This window comes from Nyctibius grandis, chromosome 30, assembly GCF_013368605.1.
Source record: "Nyctibius grandis isolate bNycGra1 chromosome 30, bNycGra1.pri, whole genome shotgun sequence".
Taxonomy (NCBI): Eukaryota; Metazoa; Chordata; class Aves; order Nyctibiiformes; family Nyctibiidae; genus Nyctibius; species Nyctibius grandis.
This window is the reverse complement of record NC_090687.1, coordinates 696,063-715,894: the sequence shown is the minus strand read 5'-3', so window position 1 is coordinate 715,894 and position 19,832 is coordinate 696,063. Positions and strand designations below refer to the sequence as shown.

General features: G+C 43.1%; 1 protein-coding gene across 7 annotated transcripts in view; it reads left to right on the top strand.

Annotated features, from left to right (window-relative positions):
- The window catches only part of TBC1D24 (TBC1 domain family member 24), a 31,193-nt gene extending 14,633 nt beyond the window's left edge, over positions 1 to 16,560 (top strand). For 6 of the 7 annotated variants that reach the window (XM_068420239.1, XM_068420243.1, XM_068420238.1 and 3 more), the window contains 6 exons: positions 2,162 to 2,179; positions 6,527 to 6,685; positions 7,654 to 7,717; positions 9,539 to 9,634; positions 10,061 to 10,295; positions 12,113 to 16,560. In XM_068420239.1, the coding sequence (XP_068276340.1) occupies positions 2,162 to 2,179; positions 6,527 to 6,685; positions 7,654 to 7,717; positions 9,539 to 9,634; positions 10,061 to 10,295; positions 12,113 to 12,267 (727 nt within the window). In that variant the 3' untranslated portion in view covers positions 12,268 to 16,560. The remainder of the gene's footprint in view (positions 1 to 2,161; positions 2,180 to 6,526; positions 6,686 to 7,653; positions 7,718 to 9,538; positions 9,635 to 10,060; positions 10,296 to 12,112) is intronic. The other variant, XM_068420245.1, reaches the window with a different exon arrangement.
- Positions 16,561 to 19,832: the final 3,272 nt, after the last annotated feature.

Below are 19,832 nucleotides of genomic sequence, written 5' to 3'. Positions count from 1 at the left end.
AGAAGTGTAACTGAATGTTATGATACAAGAGAAACAAAGCAGTTTCTCATAGCTTACTCAGTGATTAATTTATAATTACTTTTTACAGGTACATACTAATTGCAAGTATTGTATGTCAAAAGTTTCTTTTACAAGCTGTTTTTAAACTAAAAGGCATTTTAGCAAAGCTGGAAAAAACACTGATAAATTACTTGGAAGAAAAGTACCCAAACAAATGTGAAAATTGATTCCTAAATATGAAATTATTTGTATAAAATGTCCATTTCCTGCTGCCCAGTACTGTGAATTCAGCAGTTTCTTTAGTGTCAGTAGGCAAACACTGTCCCAGCTGGGAATGTTTTGCTTAACTGGGGAGTTATTTTAACAGAGCAAGGAAGAAATAAGTCTTATTTACAGGTTACTTTTAAAATTAGTTTGACTGCAAGCCTCCTGAAAGTCAGGAGTATAGTAATCATAGGTAGGAGTTGACCTATTTTGTGATAGGTTCAGGTACTGTTATTTCTAACAATTTAAAAAAAAACACAGAAGAGAAGAGTGAGGATACTGATCGAAAGATGATTGCATAATCACAATTTCTTTTCAGAAAGGAGAGGAGGAAAAGCCAGCTGTGAAACTAGTAAATTAAATCCTGCTCTAATGTCATAGTAAAAGCCACAATAATAAAAAGCTTAGCTGAAAGAGCTCTCCGTGTACATAGAAACGGCAGCAATATATTAATCTAAACAAAATTATCATCTTGCCAAGTGCAAATATATGTGTGGGTAGATACAGGTGGTGTAGATGTGTTCTGTTTCTCCTAAGGCCTTCTGTGACTGCAGGAAAGTTCTCCCAACCGTTTCTGAAATCTAAGTTTAAGTGTTGAACAGTTCTATCAGCTGTCCTGACCTCTGAAGGGAGGAGGAGTTCTAGAAGTCTGCTGGGGTCAGTAAGTGTGAGAGGTAGAACCTGGTGTTCTGGAGGGACGGTCTTTCATTTTCTCTAAATCTTTAAAAATCAACAGGTACCAGCCACTGGTGTGTTGGGATCTTCCAGCCAGTTGTGTTGCTGAGTTAGTTCCAGTAGTTGCACACAGATATCATTCCATGGTATTGAAATATGTATTGAAATATATAGGTAACAGATTTCAGCCTATAAAATAATGTCAATGTTAGCTGAACCTTTCATGTGCCTAAATACATGTAAAGTTCCCTCCAGTCTTTTCCAACGGTTTATTTTTAGAGTCACAGTTCGGTTTACAATTAGCTTGTGCTTTATTTTTCACAAGTCTTGGAAGAGACTGCTCTGTCAGTCTCAAATATCTCAAGGCGTTTAGCCACTGGAATGCCACGTCGGGTAGAGCTCAGATCATTGTATCTGAGACTCACACCCAGAAGTGTTAACTCTTCCGATGTGTATCTTTTCTTCCTGTACAGAAGAGTTGTAATATCCTTTCTGCGTAGGTTCTTCAGCAACAGAATGAAAGCTTTAAATCAAATAAATGTTAAAAATTAAAATTAAAAAAAAACAAAACAAAACAAATCAAACCATGCAAAAAGAAAACAACCACAGAGAAACCCAGAAGCTCCTACTGTGTTAAATGTTCTAGAGGTTTTCTTGCTTAGAAGAAGTGATGCCTTCAAAGCAACATACATTAAATTCATACCCAAATAATGCCAGTAGTTACTGCCTTACTAGGCAGAGTTGCTGGTGAAAAACTGTTATCCTCTCTCAGCTACTTTTGTAAACATACTGAAACTTCTCAGTATCCCCTGGCACCGTACTGCTGCGAGCTTGGCTCAGTTTGGGTCCCAGCGTGGGCAGATGTGGGCGCTGGAGAAGGGAGCTTTTCTCCAGTGCTCGATGGGATGTGAGTGAGTTCTTTTGTCCGGGTGTGTTTGGCCTGTGCAAGGAGATGGTGAATTATTTTCCAATCAGGTAACTACAAGCAGGTAGCAAAAAAGAAAAAAAAAAATAGAAATGGGAAATATTTTAACCTGTCTGTTTGGTTTTTCTCATGCTTGGTGATTCAGATCAAACCTTGCTTTGTTTCTCTCCAGGCTCCTTTCATTCACTTTGTTGCGGATGTAGGAAATCACTGATCTTTTCTATCTTTTTTTTGTCTTTCTCCTTATACGTTCTCCTTCTGTCAATCCCATACCCACTGCACCCCTCCTGTTTGCAGTGTTGCACCTCCCAAAAGGTAGGTTAAAACACTTGATCTTTGCACTTTGCTCGTTTCTTCTGTCTTTGGCTGGTTACTTTTTCCATGGCTGATGCTGGGGCAGGAGAAGCAGGGCAGCAGTTATAGCATCCCATTGCTGTGTCACATCTCCTGAATACGCTCTTGCAAAGTTAATTCAAAGCACCTGCAAAGCTGTAGGAGAAGGGATCATGGGCCCAGCTAGTCAATGTAGTGCTTCCATACAGCAACACAAGCCTGTGTTTTCCAGAATGGAAAAGCATAATATTAATCATGTGATACAAGTCCTTTCTACACTGCAAGAAAAAGTGTTATTTTTTTAAAACAACTCAAGTAACATGTCTTAGAACTGTTAGGTATTGTCCCTCATCCAGACCTGATACACGCTGTTGCAATAGATGTGAGACATAACTTTTTTTTCTTGTTTGCAAGCATTCCGCAGTTAATTGGAAAGAAGTTGGACAGAGCCCAACTTGGCACGCTCCTAAAAGTGACTTGTCTCTGTTCATACTAGATTATATTTATTTTTAAGTAGATAGGGGTTTTTTTTTTTAGAGGCAAGAAGACAGACTATTTTCCTGTGTCACGGAGGTCAGAGTTACTCAGCCATATAGCATTAATGGTTAATGAAGTCATTTAGCAAGTCTGAAAAGCAAATCTTAAAGAACAAAACCCAGTGGATTGTGATACCTGATAAGCAGAGAACTTGGAAAGAAGACAGACTGCCCTGTGAGTATTAAGTACCACACATGTATGGGTTCAAATTAATGCCTTTGAGAACCTTCTGGCCTTGTTGCAGGTGCCCTGAGTTAACTTTAGTGAGTGATGCACACTAACATTTGTACTAATTTATAAAATCAAAGTTGGAATTAATTTCCTCTTGTTTTCATGAACACCTTAAGAGACTTACCAAAGCATGTTTCGTATCATATCCTGTGTGTTGAAGATTTTACCTCTAATAAATCAGCAGGCTGTTAATTCCAGCCAAGCAAATGTTCAACGTCCGTGTATTATTTTACTGTAGTTACAATGTTCTTAAAGGAGAGGAAAGCCTTGATTTCAGGTAGGAAGCACGTAGTTTGGATTGGAGGGGACTTAGGTAAACGCAGGGTGTCTGTTCACACTGATCTCTACCCAGGATGAGGTTTCAGCCTTATACACCACATATGGCTTATATTGCCATTTATGACCGAGAAACAACGTATCACTTCTACCATGCATTTATGCCCTAACTGAAATTATAATGGATTTTAAAGATAATGAGAATTCTATAAGATTTGTCCCAAAACAAAGTAGAGCAGAAAGATATAATTCAGGGAGTCATACCTTGGAGTGTGGTATTTGTTGTCCTGGAATCCATCCAGAGCATATCCACTGTGACAGCTGCTACCGCATGTCATCAACGTTGGCTTTATCTTCAGGAACTTTGAGGTCTCTGAAGCACATTGTATTAATGATATAGCTGTAAAAACAACACTCCTGTGAAAACAGCAAATAAGCTGCTTTATTAAACATTTGAATTGTGCTACTTTTCTAAATCTAATTTCCTTTGGGATAGTAACAACGGAACATGTCTTTCCAACATCACCAATCAATAGAAAGTAGTCATGCCGATCCCAATAAGATGAAGAATTGAGGAAAATGCTAATGCAGGGTAAAATCTTAATGAATTTGTTCAGTTCTTAATGAATTTGTTAATCTTATGATCTTAATCAATTTGTTCAGTTCTAGTGGTAGACTTTAATGCAGTACCAGTCCAAATTTAGTGTTCTCTCAAACTGCTGGTTTTTTACCAGATAACCCTGAAAGACCTCTGGTGTAGTGAAGGCTAAACTTCATTTTCATCAATGAATATAAACCAAAACATTGGGGGTTTTTCTTAGCCAATTTGTGTGCTGTTCATTTTCACTCATTTACTACTTTGAAAAGCAACTACCCAGCTGCAGTAGATGGTTTTCAGTGTCATTAGAGAAATACTTTCAGAAATGAGAGGATGCATACAGGTTAGATACTCATAACTCTAGTTGCAATTTTTCTGACCCCTCTGCCAAAAAAAAAAACACTTGTATTTTTTTTAAGCAGCACAGGATTTGGTTTGATGTAGGTGCAGGCTGTGTATTGATGCTGGTTTCAACACAGCATCAGGTTTCAGTCTTAAGCACCTGCAGCTGTGATTTATGACTGGGAAATAGCAGGTCATTTTATTTCAAATCAGAAAGATCTGTTTGTAAAGGTGATATTCTACCTACGTGGAAAAGTTATAAGAAGACAGGGGGTACTGAAAGTGCTGTGTTACTGTGAATACTGCTGAACACGGGCTTTGAGCGGGGCCTGGGTAGCAAGGTCCTTAAATCAGCAGTTCATAGTAGCCAGGAGAAGGAACAGAGGCAAAAGAAAAGGCACACTGAAGCTGAGAACCTTTTAGGAACAAGTACTTTGGTTTAGTTGCCCAAACAGATCACGTAAGTGTGAAAAATGTACAGCCCGAGCATACAAATAATTATGACACTTGCTTGTTTGAGCTTAGTAAGTTTAAAACTGTTTTCATATTTGCTGCTAACTCTTAGCCTGTTTATCATCATTACTTTTCCTCCAGAAATTCACTGTAATAAACTAGTTGACTGCCCTCAATATTTTTTTAATTCCTTGAATGTGAGAAAAATCTGATTTCTGATGTGAAGCCGAGGCTTTTTTTTCTCAGCCCTGTTCCACCAGTCTTTAGCTGCAGACCAGACAGGACCGCAAGGGCTGAGACCTAAAGTAAGACCCTGAAGGTGTGGGTTCAAGTCTTGGCCCATACTTTGCTTACACTAATCTCTCGTGTGCCTCAGCTTTCTGTGTTTAAAAGCACAAATAATGTCCCAGTCAGTGATACTGTAAGTTTTAAAACCCATTAATAGTTGCAGCTTGCTTAAATAGGTGTCCGTGTAAGTTCCTTGCTAATTAGGTAATGTGGGTTAGCAATGCAAGTAGTGGTTTGGTTCATTTTGCTAGAGGAAGCAGTAATTTTATTTTAAGTGATCCAAGGAGTCACTTCATGAGCAATACTGACACTAAGGCAGCTGCAGTAAATTCAGAAAGCATTTCCCAATGTCTCCAAGCAAGCACCTCTCTAAAGTAGAGTGCAAATGCTGCTGATTTCTTGGTACTACAAGCACGAAAAATAAAAGATGTGTAGTGTGTGTGTTTTAGGGAGGGAGCGAAGCTATTCAGATACATGCAGATATTCAGTATTGAGGTCCTCTTTATCTTCCATGAAACTGAGAGGAAAGAAATGTGTAATTGTCAAAAAAAACCCACAAAACCACCAGAAACTGGCAAATACTTGCAACTGAACCCTTGCACGCAGAGCAAACTGCCTAAAGCTTCATCTAACTAATGGCTGCACAGTAATTTAGTATCTTGTGTAAGTTCCTGTGTCACTTCCACCACCTACTTGGCTGTCACTCTTGCATTTTAAAAGTTTTTAAGATCGGCCACGGATGCAATAACGCTTGTTTAATCCCCGGGCTCTGAGTTTGTGTGCTTATTTGATCTGAGAAATGAAGGTTGGTTAAGATGATGATTAGTAGTAGTAGTATCGTTACCTTCAAGTGTTTAAAAGCCATGAATCAATTCTTACAATTGTGTCAGACCCCTCGGGGGGGTGTGGGGGTTTGCTTCCCGGTGTGAGTGTCTAGCGTTCCTTCATGTTTTCAGGTTCCATCTGTAACCATGAACCAAGGAGCTTCTTTGGTTCTTAATGAAGTGGAACTCATTGGTAATGACATGTTTCCAAGAGGTGGAACTTTCCAAAAGCTTCAAATATTTGCCTTGGACTAAAATTGCTTAGCCTGGTAATAGTGATTCCTCTAAGATTTCTGAGGGTTTTAGGAATCCTCTAATTCCATGATACAGGCAGGACTTAGGAGGGGGGAAAAGTACTACCTCTTCCTTTCAGATACTGGCTGTTTCTTTCAGTATTCTGTTCTCTATGCTTAAATACTAACACATGTAAGACTGTCTCAAACAGCAAGTATAATTTGATCTATTTAAGGTCATGGTCGTGCTAGCTGGCGCACCGTTGTGTCCTCTGTACGTAAAGGTGCAGGCCACAGCTGTCGTACAGAGGAATTGCTCCAGGTATTTCAGTAAGGCCAGATCACTTCTAGAGGATTCTGTTAAACTGCAGTAGTTTATTATCTTCACTAAGTCATGGCCTTCTAATCCAGTGGGCTGGAGCTTTGAACAGTAGCATATCTGCTAGGATCTTATAGCGTTCAGCTGTCTTTGTATGTTACTGTCCAGTAATCCAAACCTTGTTTTGTTAAATTGTTGTTTCTCAACGTTTTGTATTGTATTTTTCAGGCAGAATGTGCACTTAGCAGTTCATGCTGAGAACTTCAAGTCTGAAATTGTCAGTGTGAAAGAGATGCGAGATATCTGGTCGTGGATCCCAGAGCGATTTGCACTTTGCCAGCCCCTCTTGCTTTTCACCACCTTGGAACATGGCTGTAGTCTGAGCAGGTAAGGAAAACCTTCCCTGCTCTGCTCTGCCTCAGGGCAAAAAAGAGCAACTCGTGAGCTGTTCGCTGGATTGGCAAAAAGGCCATGCCTAGTCAGAACTTGATCTGAAGAATATTATTAGCGATGGGATGTAAATGTGACAAATTCCTATTGGTTACAGCATTTGACCAGGATATTTCATATGCCAGAACATGGCAAGGCATTTTAAACCAGCCAAGACCAATTGGAAAAGTCAGACTTGCATCAGTTCACAGAATATGCTGGTCTCAGACTGGTTCATTCCCACTGAGTACGAATGGTTTAATTCAGTGGCTGCTCTGCAGGCGCTTTTGATAGATAACCACATTCGAACTGATCCAAAGAATAAGGGAACTGGAAATTCGAGATTCCTCTACCTATGAATCTGATTGTTGTTATTTTTAAAGCGGGATAAACTAGCTATGGGTTCTCCTTGCACTTAACAAAGACGACTATAATCCTGTAGCTCCTAATAATGACTTCGACTCAGGCCACAAAAAATTACCAGAAGAAAGAGGTGAAGGCAGTCCCATGTGCCTCTAAGGAAAAGCAAAAGCAAGCAAAGAGAATGCGTCTTAATTATTTTCTATGACAATGGAAAGCTCTTCAGACACAGCCCTCAGTCCTCAGGACACAAGTTCCTTTAGGTTGTCCTAATTCAAAATGCTGTAAAATGCCACTGTTGTGATAGATAGTCTTCTAGTTGTTCTGCAGAGGCATGAACAACTGTACAGAGAATTGAGTAAAGAAGAACTACTTGATGATATAAGTTTACACTCAACCCTGTTACTTACAATGGAGTGTGGAAAGCATTTGCAGGAATATGCGTACTCTTTAGATGTCTTTTTTGACATGCCATCAGTTGGAGGAGGAGGTGGTGCCTGACGTTAAGGAGGAGAACTGCAGTTGGTGGTAGTTGAGTGCTCATTTTTGTGTACTCTGCACTTCAGGTTCTATTCTCACAGCGAGGGACATGAACCAACTCTTCTCCTCATCAAGACCACCACAAAAGAGGTGAGTAGGGTGAAAGGCAGGTGATTAAATTAGGTTTTAGTTAGTATGTGATGCTATCTTGCAACACTCAACTGTTGATAATAAAATGAAGAAGCAAGGGACCTGAAATTGCTTGGGTTTTGTTTTGGTTTTTTAACTGCATGCTTTAAATGGTTCCATTTGTTGATTACGGGACTATGTATTGTTGGGTAAATCTTGTAAAGTAGGTCTTGGTCAGCTATTCTTTCTCTTGTAAGTAGTGTGGGATGATGGACTAGAGTAACTGATTGAGCTCTTGGACAGACTCTTTAATTGTAGAATCAAAGGGAGAGGCTGGGGAGTTGTGTTAAGAAACTCATGATTCATAGAAGATATTTTCATCTTCTCTGGGATATGAGGAGAGAAAGCAGCAGAATTTAAATGGTATTAGTAATATTGGAATACATAATGTGGAAACAAAAGCTTTAGCTTCATCTCATTCTTGTTTGAAAAAAACAAAACCCAAGAAAGCTCTGAGAACCTGAGGAGGAGTGCACACAGGTGCCTTATCTAATGAGCGTTGGTTCTCTGCTCTACTGTGTGTGACCATATTGGACAACATAATGTGAAAACAGAAACATTAGCTTCATCTTATGCTTGTTTAAAAAAAAATAATGCATAAAACAAGAAAGCTTCCCAGAACCTCCAAAGGAGGGCACACACGTGCTTCCTGTAATGAAGGGAAGAGGGGAGATATTTATTTGTTATTTTGCTCCTTGTCTGGAGCATGTCAGAAGTCTGGCTTTGTAAGTGATGCTGGTTTTTATAGTATGGTTTGTTTCTTATCCCTCAAAAGAAAAATAGATAGTCCAAACAAAAAAGTAAGAGAAAAGTGTGGGGGTTTTGTTTGGTGGTTATGGGTTTTGGTTTTTTTGCAAAGGATCACGTTCGTCCTTTATTCATGTGTCTATAGTTACGTTTTAGAAAGAAGAAAATTTGCCTTCTGATTTTCTGGCTCTCATGTACTTTGGGCATATCAGATCAAACAGAGTCCTGGACCATCTTTTTGTTTATGCACACATTTTACCTGTATAAAAAAAGCTCTGCTTGTAATGCTGGTGGAGGCTAAACAACAAACGTGCCTTAGAACAAATCTGTTTAACCATAGTTTCTGGAAAAAAAAATGTAGGGTTGCTTTCATCCCATTCTTAGAGCTTCTCTATTTGATCTATGTCCACTTGGCAGTGATGCTGATTGCTGGTAGCAAGAAATTATTCTAGTGCAAAGAAAAGCCTCCACAGAGAAGCTCAGCCCTCTCAGGCTGTGTTTTTCTTTATTGGAAACTAGTGAACCTCATGCTGGTTGAATGGGCTGCTTTAAATATCTGAGCTAGTTCAGCATTGGCTTAGCTGAGCTGATTTTAACCTACGGTTTGAAATGAAGGAAGCCACCAAGGCTACTGTTTATGACCAGAAAACGTTCAGGCAGAACTGCTAGTACTGTAACTTGTGACAATACTGTTGCTTTGGATGCCAAAATGAAGAAGTGGAAGTTGGGCTTTACAAGTTTGGAGTGATTTGTGGTTTGGTACCTGGGGTTCTCTTGGAACATTTCTCCTTTAAGGCCACAGAGATGTGAAATAATTTATGAAACTCTTAGGATTTAAGGGTACCCACCAGTGGATTAAAGCAGTTTAAATCTATCTTTAGGTATAAGTACTTGTGCTGCCTTAATCCACTGATACTGAGATTTTGAAAATCAAGCTAAAATAAAACCTTCAGTTCTGGACTCTGAAATGTTGGTGTTGATTTAACACACTTTCTTCTTCAATGGGAAGCCTCCTGACGGTGCTGTTTGTTCTAGGTCTGTGGTGCTTATCTGTCAACTGACTGGAGCGAGCGCAGGCGAGGAGGGAACAAGCTGAGTTTCTTTGGAACTGGGGAGTGCTTTGTATTCAGGGTGAGTAACATTTTATTGTTGCTACCCAGTAGCAAGGCAGAACTGCTGTACTGGTGTGAGTAACTCTTACTTCCCTTCCACTTGAAGAGGCTGGATTATATGCCCTCCTGGTTTATAAAGTCTACTGAACTCTTAATGTGGAAGAGAAAATTTTACTTTTCGGTTCTGTGGTAACCCTTTTTCTCCCTTTTTTTATTTTCTTAAAAAGATAAAAGGTAACTCAGAAAACACTGCATCATGTCTTCAATCACCTAAAAAAGCAAAGGTAGAAAGAAAGAAAATAACATCTGGCCTAAGAGACAGTTTGATCCAATCTTTATCGCTTTGTGGGTAGAGTTTGAGGGGCTTGAATGTTCTTTGCAGCGCAGAGCTCTGTGTAGGGCATGTGCACTAACTAAAGCTTTGCTCTTCTCTGCCCCTGTGCAGCTGCAGCCAGAAGTGGAACGCTACGAGTGGGTCATCATAAAACACCCAGAACTGGCCACGACTGGTTCAGAGCCAGAAAATCATGCCTCACCAGCCTCCAGCACCCTCTCTTCCAGCAGTGTCCCATCAGACCCCTCGGATCGCCTTTCCCCCTTCTTATCGGCTCGGCACTTCAACTTACCCTCCAAAACGGCCTCCATGTTCATGGCTGGCAGCAGTGAATGCATCATCATAGGTAAGGCAGTGTGAGAATTTGAGCATACATCCTACCAGCTCTTCCTAGGTAAGAGAGTCACCTGTATTTAAAATATAAGCATTTCAGTATCACCTCAGTTAGAGATAAAAGTGGCCAAAACTTGATATTATTACCCCACAAAAATTTTCTGTGGGAAAACTTGCATATCAAGCGTTTTAGAGTAAGATAGTAACTCATAGCTTTAAGCACAGCCATACCTTCATACTGCCTAATTCGTGATGAGAAATAGTTCTTGAAGAGGAGCTTACTTTGCACAGAGGCTTTTGAAACACAGGGTAAACTATAAACCATGTTAATTCTACTGGAGCTTTATTGGATCTGTGGTGCTGCTGACTTTGGCAAAAGCCTGCTTAGTACTCACCTAAATGGGATTTACAAGGAACAGGTATAAAATCGTAGTTGTCCTTTTCCCAAAAACCTTTAGTTGACACTTGTTAGCCTGGTGTTTTCCTCTGTAACATCAAGCATTGGCTGATTTCCCACTTCGCAGCACGTGCTCTAATCGACCGTGCGTTGGGCTGCTCCAACCAATTCTGGGGGTGTTTAGCCTGGAGAAGAGGAGGCTCAGAGGTGACCTTAGTGCAGTCTACAACTACCTGAAGGGAGGTTGTAACAGAGTGGGAGTCGGCCTCTTCTCCCAGGCAACTAGCGATAGGACAAGAGGACGCAGCCTCAAGCTTGGCCAGGGGAGGTTCAGGTTGGACATTAGGAAGCATTTCTTCTCAGCAAGGGTCATCAGACACTGGAAGGGGCTGCCCAGGGAGGTGGTGGAGTCACCATCTCTGGATGTGTTTAAGAAAAGACTGGACGTGGCACTTAGTGCCCTGGTCTAGTTGCCATGGTGGTGTCAGGGCAATGGTTGGACTCGATGATCCCAGAGGGCTCTTCCAACCTGGTTGAGTCAGTGATTCTGTGATCAGCTAGGCTGGTGAGAGCCTCAGTGCATGTGTAACTGAATTAGCAATCACTGTTAATGATGTATCACAGATATTTCAGAGATCTTTACTGTTGAGCATATATCCCACCAGCTCTTCCTGTCAGCCTTAGATAAGACAGTCATTTATATTGACCATATATTACACTATGGGTAGTAATAAGAGAAATACAAGCTTGGGTAGTAGATATATAGAAATGAATGTTGTACCCAATTCCAGCTGTAGACCAGAATTTCCACCCTTTTGATTCTTCAGATGTTTTTGATAGCTATTCTTGGACAGTTGCTCTATAAGCAATAGGGGAATCTTTCTTTTTGTTTTCCTAACAAATTTCTGCATTCTCTGACTGTAAGTTCTGTGAATCTTGACATAGACCCACAGATAATCAAAATGCTTTTAACTCTGATGTGTTTTATAGTGATTTAGAAGACCCAAGCCAGTGCTGTTACTTACTGATCCTGTTCTTCTCCCAGCTTTGATTTTGGCTGCTAACAGAATTCTGTGTTTTTTCTTTACTCCTTACTGGAGGGAAAATATGCAGTTGGTAGCTTGCAAGATCCTCCAGCACTGAAAAACAAATCTTAAAGGCAGGCATTTGAGTCAGAGTTCTTGTTCTTACTGACTTGCATTACTTTTTTTTTTTTACATTTAAAAAAAAATCATCCAGTTCTGATAGTGTCATATAAAAGTTATGCATTTGATCATAATCTGTTACACCTGAAGACAGCAAGCAAACATCACTTAGGGCTTCCAGTTGTTCCCATGAGAAAAGCACTGAAGTCCTTTTTTTTTTTCTATATAGCAGTTTCCCATGCTAAGAAATGCAGAGACACCCTTACGCTTGTCTTTGTCTCTTCACAGGAGGTGGTGATGGCCAGGCTCTTTACCTCGATGCAGATCTGAACCATGGAAGAACCAGCCACTGCAACACTTTCAATAATCAGCCGTTGTGCTCCGAAAGCTTCCAGATCTCTGTCTTGGAGGTGTGGGGCTTCAGGGACACCATGAATGGTTGACGTGACTATCATTAATCAACTAGTTTTTCAGTTGCCCTAGGATTCCAAAGGCAAATTCTAATGCAGGAGCCAAGTTAGAATATAATTTCTGCTGGGCTCAGTGTTTTATAGTAATTACTAAGTGGTGCACTTGAAGGCAGGGCTTAGTTGTTTACTCTTATTTTATTTAAGACAGGTCAAGGTGAAGTAATGTATCTGATTAACTCCTTAGCTCTTTACCTCTAGAGATCTGGATGCAGGTCCTGTTACTACGTAAAAACGAAAATGTAATTATTTCAAACCATCCTGAATGGATGCAAGACCATATCACAGGATAGGTTTGTGGTTTGGTGCAATTCCTCAGAGGCACAGAGCTGGCTGAGGTGTACTGTAGAGCTGTGTGCCACTGGCACACAGGCCACTCGCCTGAGCCAGTAATATCAAATGTCCGCTCACGGGGAACACTGATGACCTCGGGTTTGATGTAAATGTAGTTCATAAAAGCATTGCCCTACTATAAGCAGGCATTGTGCAGACAGCTTAGTACCATTTCGAAGGTTATGAAAGCCCTCAGTTGGCACAAGAACCACGATTGCTAGTTATCCTTCTCCTGTACCTGAACCCTTGACACATTCCAGTTGTGTCTGTTTGAGGAGTCTGCCTCTGGGGAAGGCATCCAGACTGGACAACGATATCTCAAAGGCTTGATTTTGTTTACATTCCTATTCCATATCAGTATAATGACTTCAGACTGACTCGTGTTTCAGGCAGCTGAAAGCCAGAGCATATGTGCAGTGCTCAGGAACTTCCCTGTCTTCATCTTTCCTGGAAGCTGAAACGGACCTTTAAATCTGAGAATAATTGTGCTGATTTCCCTACGTGTTTGGGGAATTAGACATTGTGATACAGAAGCTTAATGCTCTCCTCACAAGTAAATGAAGGGAGGTGGGAGTGAAATCTTCTGTGTAAGATTATTCTGGGAGTGGACGAGTTTCCCAGGAGAACTCTAGGCCACACTGTTTCTCCATATCATGAGTCTTCCCAGTGATGAGATCCCAGCAGTGTTCTGGCAGGGTTTGGATGACATAAAGAGGCTTTGCTCGTTCCTGAGAATTCATACAGTTCTCTGCAAGCATGCCTTGTGGCGTGCAATGTCTGGAGGCAATTGCCCAGTGTCTTTATCTAAAACTTGCGGTATCTGCTGTAGAACTTCTCCCATGTGATGAAGCACAAGTGCATAAACATCGATGGACAGCCCAGAGCACAGGACAGGGTGCTCCCAAAGCTTCAGTGTGTAATTTGCTAGTAAGAAAATTTACCACAGCAATAAAATTAAGGGAAAGAGGAACTGATGTTTTTTTCAGCAGTTGAATCTAAAAAATTGCTTTAGAGTGGGGGAAATGTTATTACTACTTAACCTTGAAGTTCATTAAAAGGAAAAATTAAAAATTTTTTAGTGATAAAATCCCAGCTTAATTATGTGACAGGGTCACATTAACATTCAGAGGTCACGGGTGAGTCTTGTTGGTAACGTTGGCTTGTTTAACTTGCCATCAACGACAATACCATGTGTCTTGGTAAAGTGCTGCCTCTTGCAAAGTACGGGCACAAACGTGGCAAAAATGTGACTTGCTTCTTAAGGTGCCGTTTTGAATTTTGTCAAAATAACTTTGAAATATCAGACTGCATATACAACAGTTTCAGATGTCTTTTGCACCATTTATATTTGCAATTACCCTGCTTGAGAGTCAGCACTGGGTCTCTCTTTCTTTCCCACTCTGAGCTCTGTCCAGCTGTCTTTTCATAGCTTTACCATAAGCTTGACTGAACTGGAAAGGGAGATATAATTCAGTTAGACTTACGTATTTTCATGAGGAAGAACTCGAACAGTCATATCTGGATTTTACAAATACTGGCTGATGCTGCCTTCTGTTATTTTTTCAAAGTTAGCTGTATCACTTTGCACTTTGCACTAGTATTCCACAAGCTTCCTCAGACAAAATAAATCACTCAGAAAATGTATCCCATTTAGTAGGTTCTCTTAAATGTAGGTGGGATTTCGCTTTTGGCCATATCTCCTCTCTTTCGAGCTTGTCTGAGGTGCCCTTAAAAAAGAAAGCCACACAAAAACACAATAGCACTAATTTTCAGCTTGTTGTCAGAAATTCCCTTGAGCTGTGTGTTGGCAGGATTTGTGGGACTTTAGCATTACACTCAATAGGTTTTATCTGCAAAACTCTTGCCTGCAGCTGGCAGCAGTGATGGGATTTTCTCGCTCCCCATCCCTGCCGCATGCAGCTATGTCAGCAAAACCTGGGTACTGTACTATGTCTTAAGCCGTAATCAAGAAACCCTGTTCCTTTCCCTTCTCTGTTCTCAGTGCACAGGGATTTGGGTGTTTGAAATGAGAAATAACTCATAGTTGCTCACAAATTCATCATAGGATATTAGTGTGAGAATCCAAGGAGCAGTACTGAAAACCGGTGAGGTCTGGGCATCTGAGTCTCGAGGGTCTTTCAAAAGTCAATCGCAGGCCTCGGCTCAGCTTCCCTTGTGCCAGATGAGTACAACTTCTGACTCCCATGGCAGTGAAGGTCCACGAAAGACCCCTTTTTGGTAGCTTATCTGGATGGCCAACCAGTTTTTTGCATGGGACTAAAGGTAAATCTTCATTCTTCAAGTAAGACGTTCCACTGGGTGGCTGGCAGGGTCTCACAGCTGCCCTATGTCCGTGCGTTTGCAACTGGCGTGGGCGTGCTTGGAGTTGGCAAATCACAGCAGGAGGAAAAAGGGTTAACCAGTGATTCTCCTCCTGCTGACTGTTCGTATCCATATCAATCCTGAGGCACATGTTGCAGGATGGCTTTAGTTTGACACAGCAGGACCCCGTTTCAGACATCCTGCAAGACTGGTGTGCACGTTTTAAATTTGAGTAGCCTAAATAGGCCAGAGGCTGCAATAATCCAGCAAGAGGAGTTGTACAGTGCTGCGTCATCTTCGCACAATCCTTTTGTTCAGTAAAAATGGATGTTCCTTTTCATGTGCAATTCCATTGTGGTTGTGAGACACCGTAGTGGAATAGCTGCGTGACTTGGTTTGCTTTCCAGTAGCGAAGAGACTTTTTTTTTCTCTGTAGTTAATGGTTGTTGCTGACCAAGTGTACATCAAAGTTCAGGTAATTAAGCCAACAGTTTGTTACATGCAAAACTCTTGAGATGGAGCCCACAGACTGGTTTTTAAGACAATTACTGCAGTGGGCGCCTTATCAGACAGTTAAAACTATCTGCAGTGCCCCAGCTGTGAACGCTTTGGTCACGCCGTAACCGCACAACTGTCGGTGTGGTTTGTAGCCCTTGTTTGTGGTCCTGCTGGCAGCGGTGACAGCGAGGGTGCTGGTGTTGCCTGATGAGCTGTTTGGTGTGGAGCCGGAGAGCTGAAGGCTGGGTGTCATCTACCACAGTTTTTCAGGGGCGTGTTTTCTTTCCTGAGAAGCCGTTTTTGTTTGTAATGTTCTGTTGAAGGCCGAAAAGACTAGAAACTCCTGACATCAGAAACTTGAATTTATGATAAACGGCATCTAAGCTGTTTCCAGGCCACAGGAACTATTTCCAGCTGTCAGCCAGGCTAGAAAGACTTCATCACTGCACCCACACTGTCGTTCCTATACTCCCTTTTCTGATGAAGCGCATGAATCGGCCTCCTATTAATAGAGGCCAATTAACAAAGGGAACGAAAAACTCTGATTTCCTCTTTGTTGGGATAACTGAAGACAAACTGGAGGGGTGGGCAGTGCTGTTCTTTAAAGAGTTAAACTTCATGCCAGTAGAGATCCGTGTTCAGCCACAGGAGGGTGGAACTTACGGTTCCTGTGCGTGCATTGAAATTGTGCGCTTCATCCTTGGAGATCCGTGCTCATTTTTGATGGGGAGTGAGCTCCTCTGCCCCCTGACCGCACAGTGGCCACAGCGATGCGGATGCCACAGCCAGCAGGGACCAGGAGGTCGCCTGCAGCCGCGGCGCTGGAAGAGCTCGGCTCCTGCGGCTGACACCCGGTTGTTGGGTGGATCAGAGGTTTGGGCACCCGGCTGTCAATGCTGAGGTGCCTTTCTGCCAGCTCTCCGTCATGAATTTCAGACTGTTCATAGTCGAGATTAGTGTGTGTATTATTTGGGGTGATGTTTTTCTTCAGATGAGTGCTGCTGTGCTGCTGAGTTGGTTTTCTACCCTCTCCTTGGAATCGCTGCCCTACATTGATGGTATTTTTAGCACTGTACAGAATCTTGGATTATATTAAAAAGTGTTTGACTGTGAGGACTCCTGACTTTGTCATTCATTCAGTTATTTTCCTTCCCGTAGACCTCATAGCAAACGGCGTGCTGAAACTGAGAAATAAACCTTGGAGCATGTGCTCTCTCACACGAGCTCTTCACCGCAGTGAAGCAGTTACACAGTTCCTGACCGTTTCAGGAGATCTTAAGAGGCTTCCACCAAGAACCAACTGTAAAAAAGATGGGCAAATTCTGAAATGAGCCTTCTTCCCTTCGGCGGGGCCAGAGAACGTGTTTTGCCCCAGCCCAGCCTGGGTTTAAAACGAGCTTAGAGGTGTCTTTTGGCCACCGACACTTGGAAGCTGTAGATCAGACCAACGGTGCTGTTGCATCCTCTGTGTGTAAACGCCATCATCACTCGACAGTCCTGCGGCAGCTGCAGGTCAGCGCTGCTCTCGCTGGAGGCTGTGCCTTCCTCCTGCCAGCACAAACGTGAGCGCTGGCAGCAGCCAGGCAGCTTGGTCAGGGAACTGCTTGTTTAAAACTACTATTTTAGTTCCTCTTGATGGCTCAGTTTTAACCTGGCTCTCTTCCCTGCCCGTGTTCCTGATAAGGGCGCAGATGCTTTCTGGCCATGGTTGAAAGGAGTGTTTCTAGTTACAGCACTGGTTTAAACGAATATTCCTGTTATTTAAGCCTAGTCTTTGCCAATGCTTGAAACTTAAATGTAAGACTTGTGGGAACTGCAGGAACTTATTGGTATAGTTGGAGGATACCAAGATCCTCTGCACAAAATGCCTTTGGAAACTCCCCACAGGCAATGACCAATGGAGTAAAAAAAGAAGCTGTTTGAGTTTCCAGTGAGATTCCACTAAATTCTTGGGGTTTGAGTGAAACTCCTGGCAGGCAGGAGGGAAAAAAAAAAAAAACCAACATATCCACCAACCCGGGGCCTCCTGTGCTGCTGTACAGGGGTGTTTGCAAGAGCAAAGCTGCGGTCTGCGGCGATGCGCTGTGGAAAAGGGATTGCTGAGCCTGCAGAAACAGTTCAGGGATGATTTTCGTGCCAGCAGTTCTGCACGGCCGTGATGAGGGTTTGCTGCAAAGAAAGCCTGTGGCCACTAGAGGTTTCCCTCCGCCTGCTCGTCGGCTTGTTTCTCCCTCCATTAAAAATAAATCCATCCTTGCGAGCCAAAAGTCCCAGAATGCAGTAAACATTATCAGGCTGAGTATTTATTTTTCAAAAGAGATGGGAGTAGGGAAAAGGGGTATGAACAAGCTTTCTCCACTTGATTTCCAAAAGTGAGCTTAGCATTAAATACCTGAAATCACAATTTTGCAACTCCCTTAAAAGACCTTAAAGGTGCTCAGCAGCAGGACGATGTAACCGAGGGATCTTGAGGAGCTCAGCAGGGCAGGCTGCTGGTCCTGAACCTTACAGCTACTTTAAACTATGTGTCTGAAGACCTGAAAGGCAAATGATGTGCTTGATTGCATCAAGTAGTGGGAGCTCTTTATCATGCCTGGAGGGCTTGGTGATGGGGAAGTTATGGGTGATGGCTCATGGGACTGGTGGTTCCTAATGATGCGGAGGAGCCTTAACTGCTGGAGGAGGAAGGCTGTCCTCTGTCTCGCCGTGGTGCTGCGGTATGAGAAGAGGGTGATGCTTGCCAGGTGTGCCTTTTTTTCTGGAGTCTCCTCCGTAATTATGACACGGATGCCTGCTTCCTTGGGAGATGTTTTGTAACCAGCTGATGGCACAAGACTGCTTCCAGCAGCAAACTTAAGGGTTTTCCTGCCTTTTAAAGCACCCTGTTGGGTGTTTCCAGACCTGCCTTGCTATCACTCTTCCCAAGCACTGCTTTGGGTTGCAGAACCTCTGTGTGAGCAGCTGGGAGGGACGTGGCTCGACTCCTTGGCCATGCTCTGGTGTCATAGGCTGCTTCTGACTGTGTTTTCAAATGGCTGCTCAGTGGAACTGGAGCCAAACTTCAGCTGGGTGATATCTGAGAGCGTTCAGCTCCTGTTTAGCTAACCTAGTGCTGGCTTCTCTTGTGCAAACGTAGATAAGGCGCTCGGACTGTCTATGCTGTCCCTGAACCTGGATACACACCTCCCCGTCGCTGACACAGCTCGTTGCTTGGTGAGTCACCTCCCTTTTTGTGGCTACGTTGTGCAGTCTATTTCTCTTCCTCAAATATTTCTCCTCGTGCTCCGAAATCCTGCTTCCTCAAAGCTCTCTGGGGTAATGTGAAGACCCACTCTTGCCCCCTTGCACTGTGAAGCCCTGCTGTGCTGCAGGGGTTGCCTCAGGCAGCCAGTCCCTTTCAAGAGCAATGCATGTGGGCTTCTGCATCTCCTGCTGCAGGGGTCTGGGTATGCCGTGCTTTGGTAGACTCGTCTTGTTGAGGCTCTGAACTCAAGCCCAACAAAGACCACAACTAGAACGAGGTTGGTTGCTCGCTGTGAATCCTGCAGAGCAACAACTTGTCCAGTTTTGTTCGAGGGAGGTTTAGGACTGAAACTTCACAAGTTGTCACTGTTCGCTGAGCTGGGTAGAGGTGTACGTCCAGGCTGGTATTTTGTCCCTTGACCTCCTGCACGCTGAATCGTACGTGCTCGATGGAGATGGCCCTTAGCAGCAAGAGGGCAACTTCTGCCTGCTCGAGCAGCACCAGGCCGGTGGCTGCGGGGGTCTCGCTGACCACAGTGCCCTCCAGCCAGACTCATGGCAGCCAGCTGGCAGCTGAGCTGGCAGGATAGCCGCATCTGCACCAGTCGTTCCTCGGCATCCACAGAAGCTTTGCCACGTGCCCGCTGTGTCTCTCCAAGTGACGCAGCACCCCGCAGCCACCCGCTCCCCTCCCTTGGAGGACAGTACATAGAGATAACCCTTGGGGATGCTGGAACCGGGGAGTCCAGGCTTCCTCGCTGCCTCCACAGCCAAAGTGCTGCAGGACCTTCCTCGTGGCCACGCTCACACAAATTTAATGAGGGGAAGAGGCAGCAAAGTCCCAGGGATGTTGGGTCTCTCCAGGTTTGGGTGCCTGTTCCTCAGAAGCGGGAAGCGAGCCTCTGTTAGTGCCTCCCAGAGGGATGCGCTGCAGCCTGGGCGTGACCCTTGTTGGAGAGCAGAGTCCCCCCAGTCACCCACCCTGAGACAAAGCCAGAGGAAAACTGATTTCAGCAGTTCCACAGCTCACAGAAATACTCATTGATACTTTTTTCCTCTAACAATCTGCCTCATTTTTGCCAGTTCCCATAACCTCTATCATTGAGTTCGTTGTGCTCTCTCCCACCCTACAGGAACATCAGCCA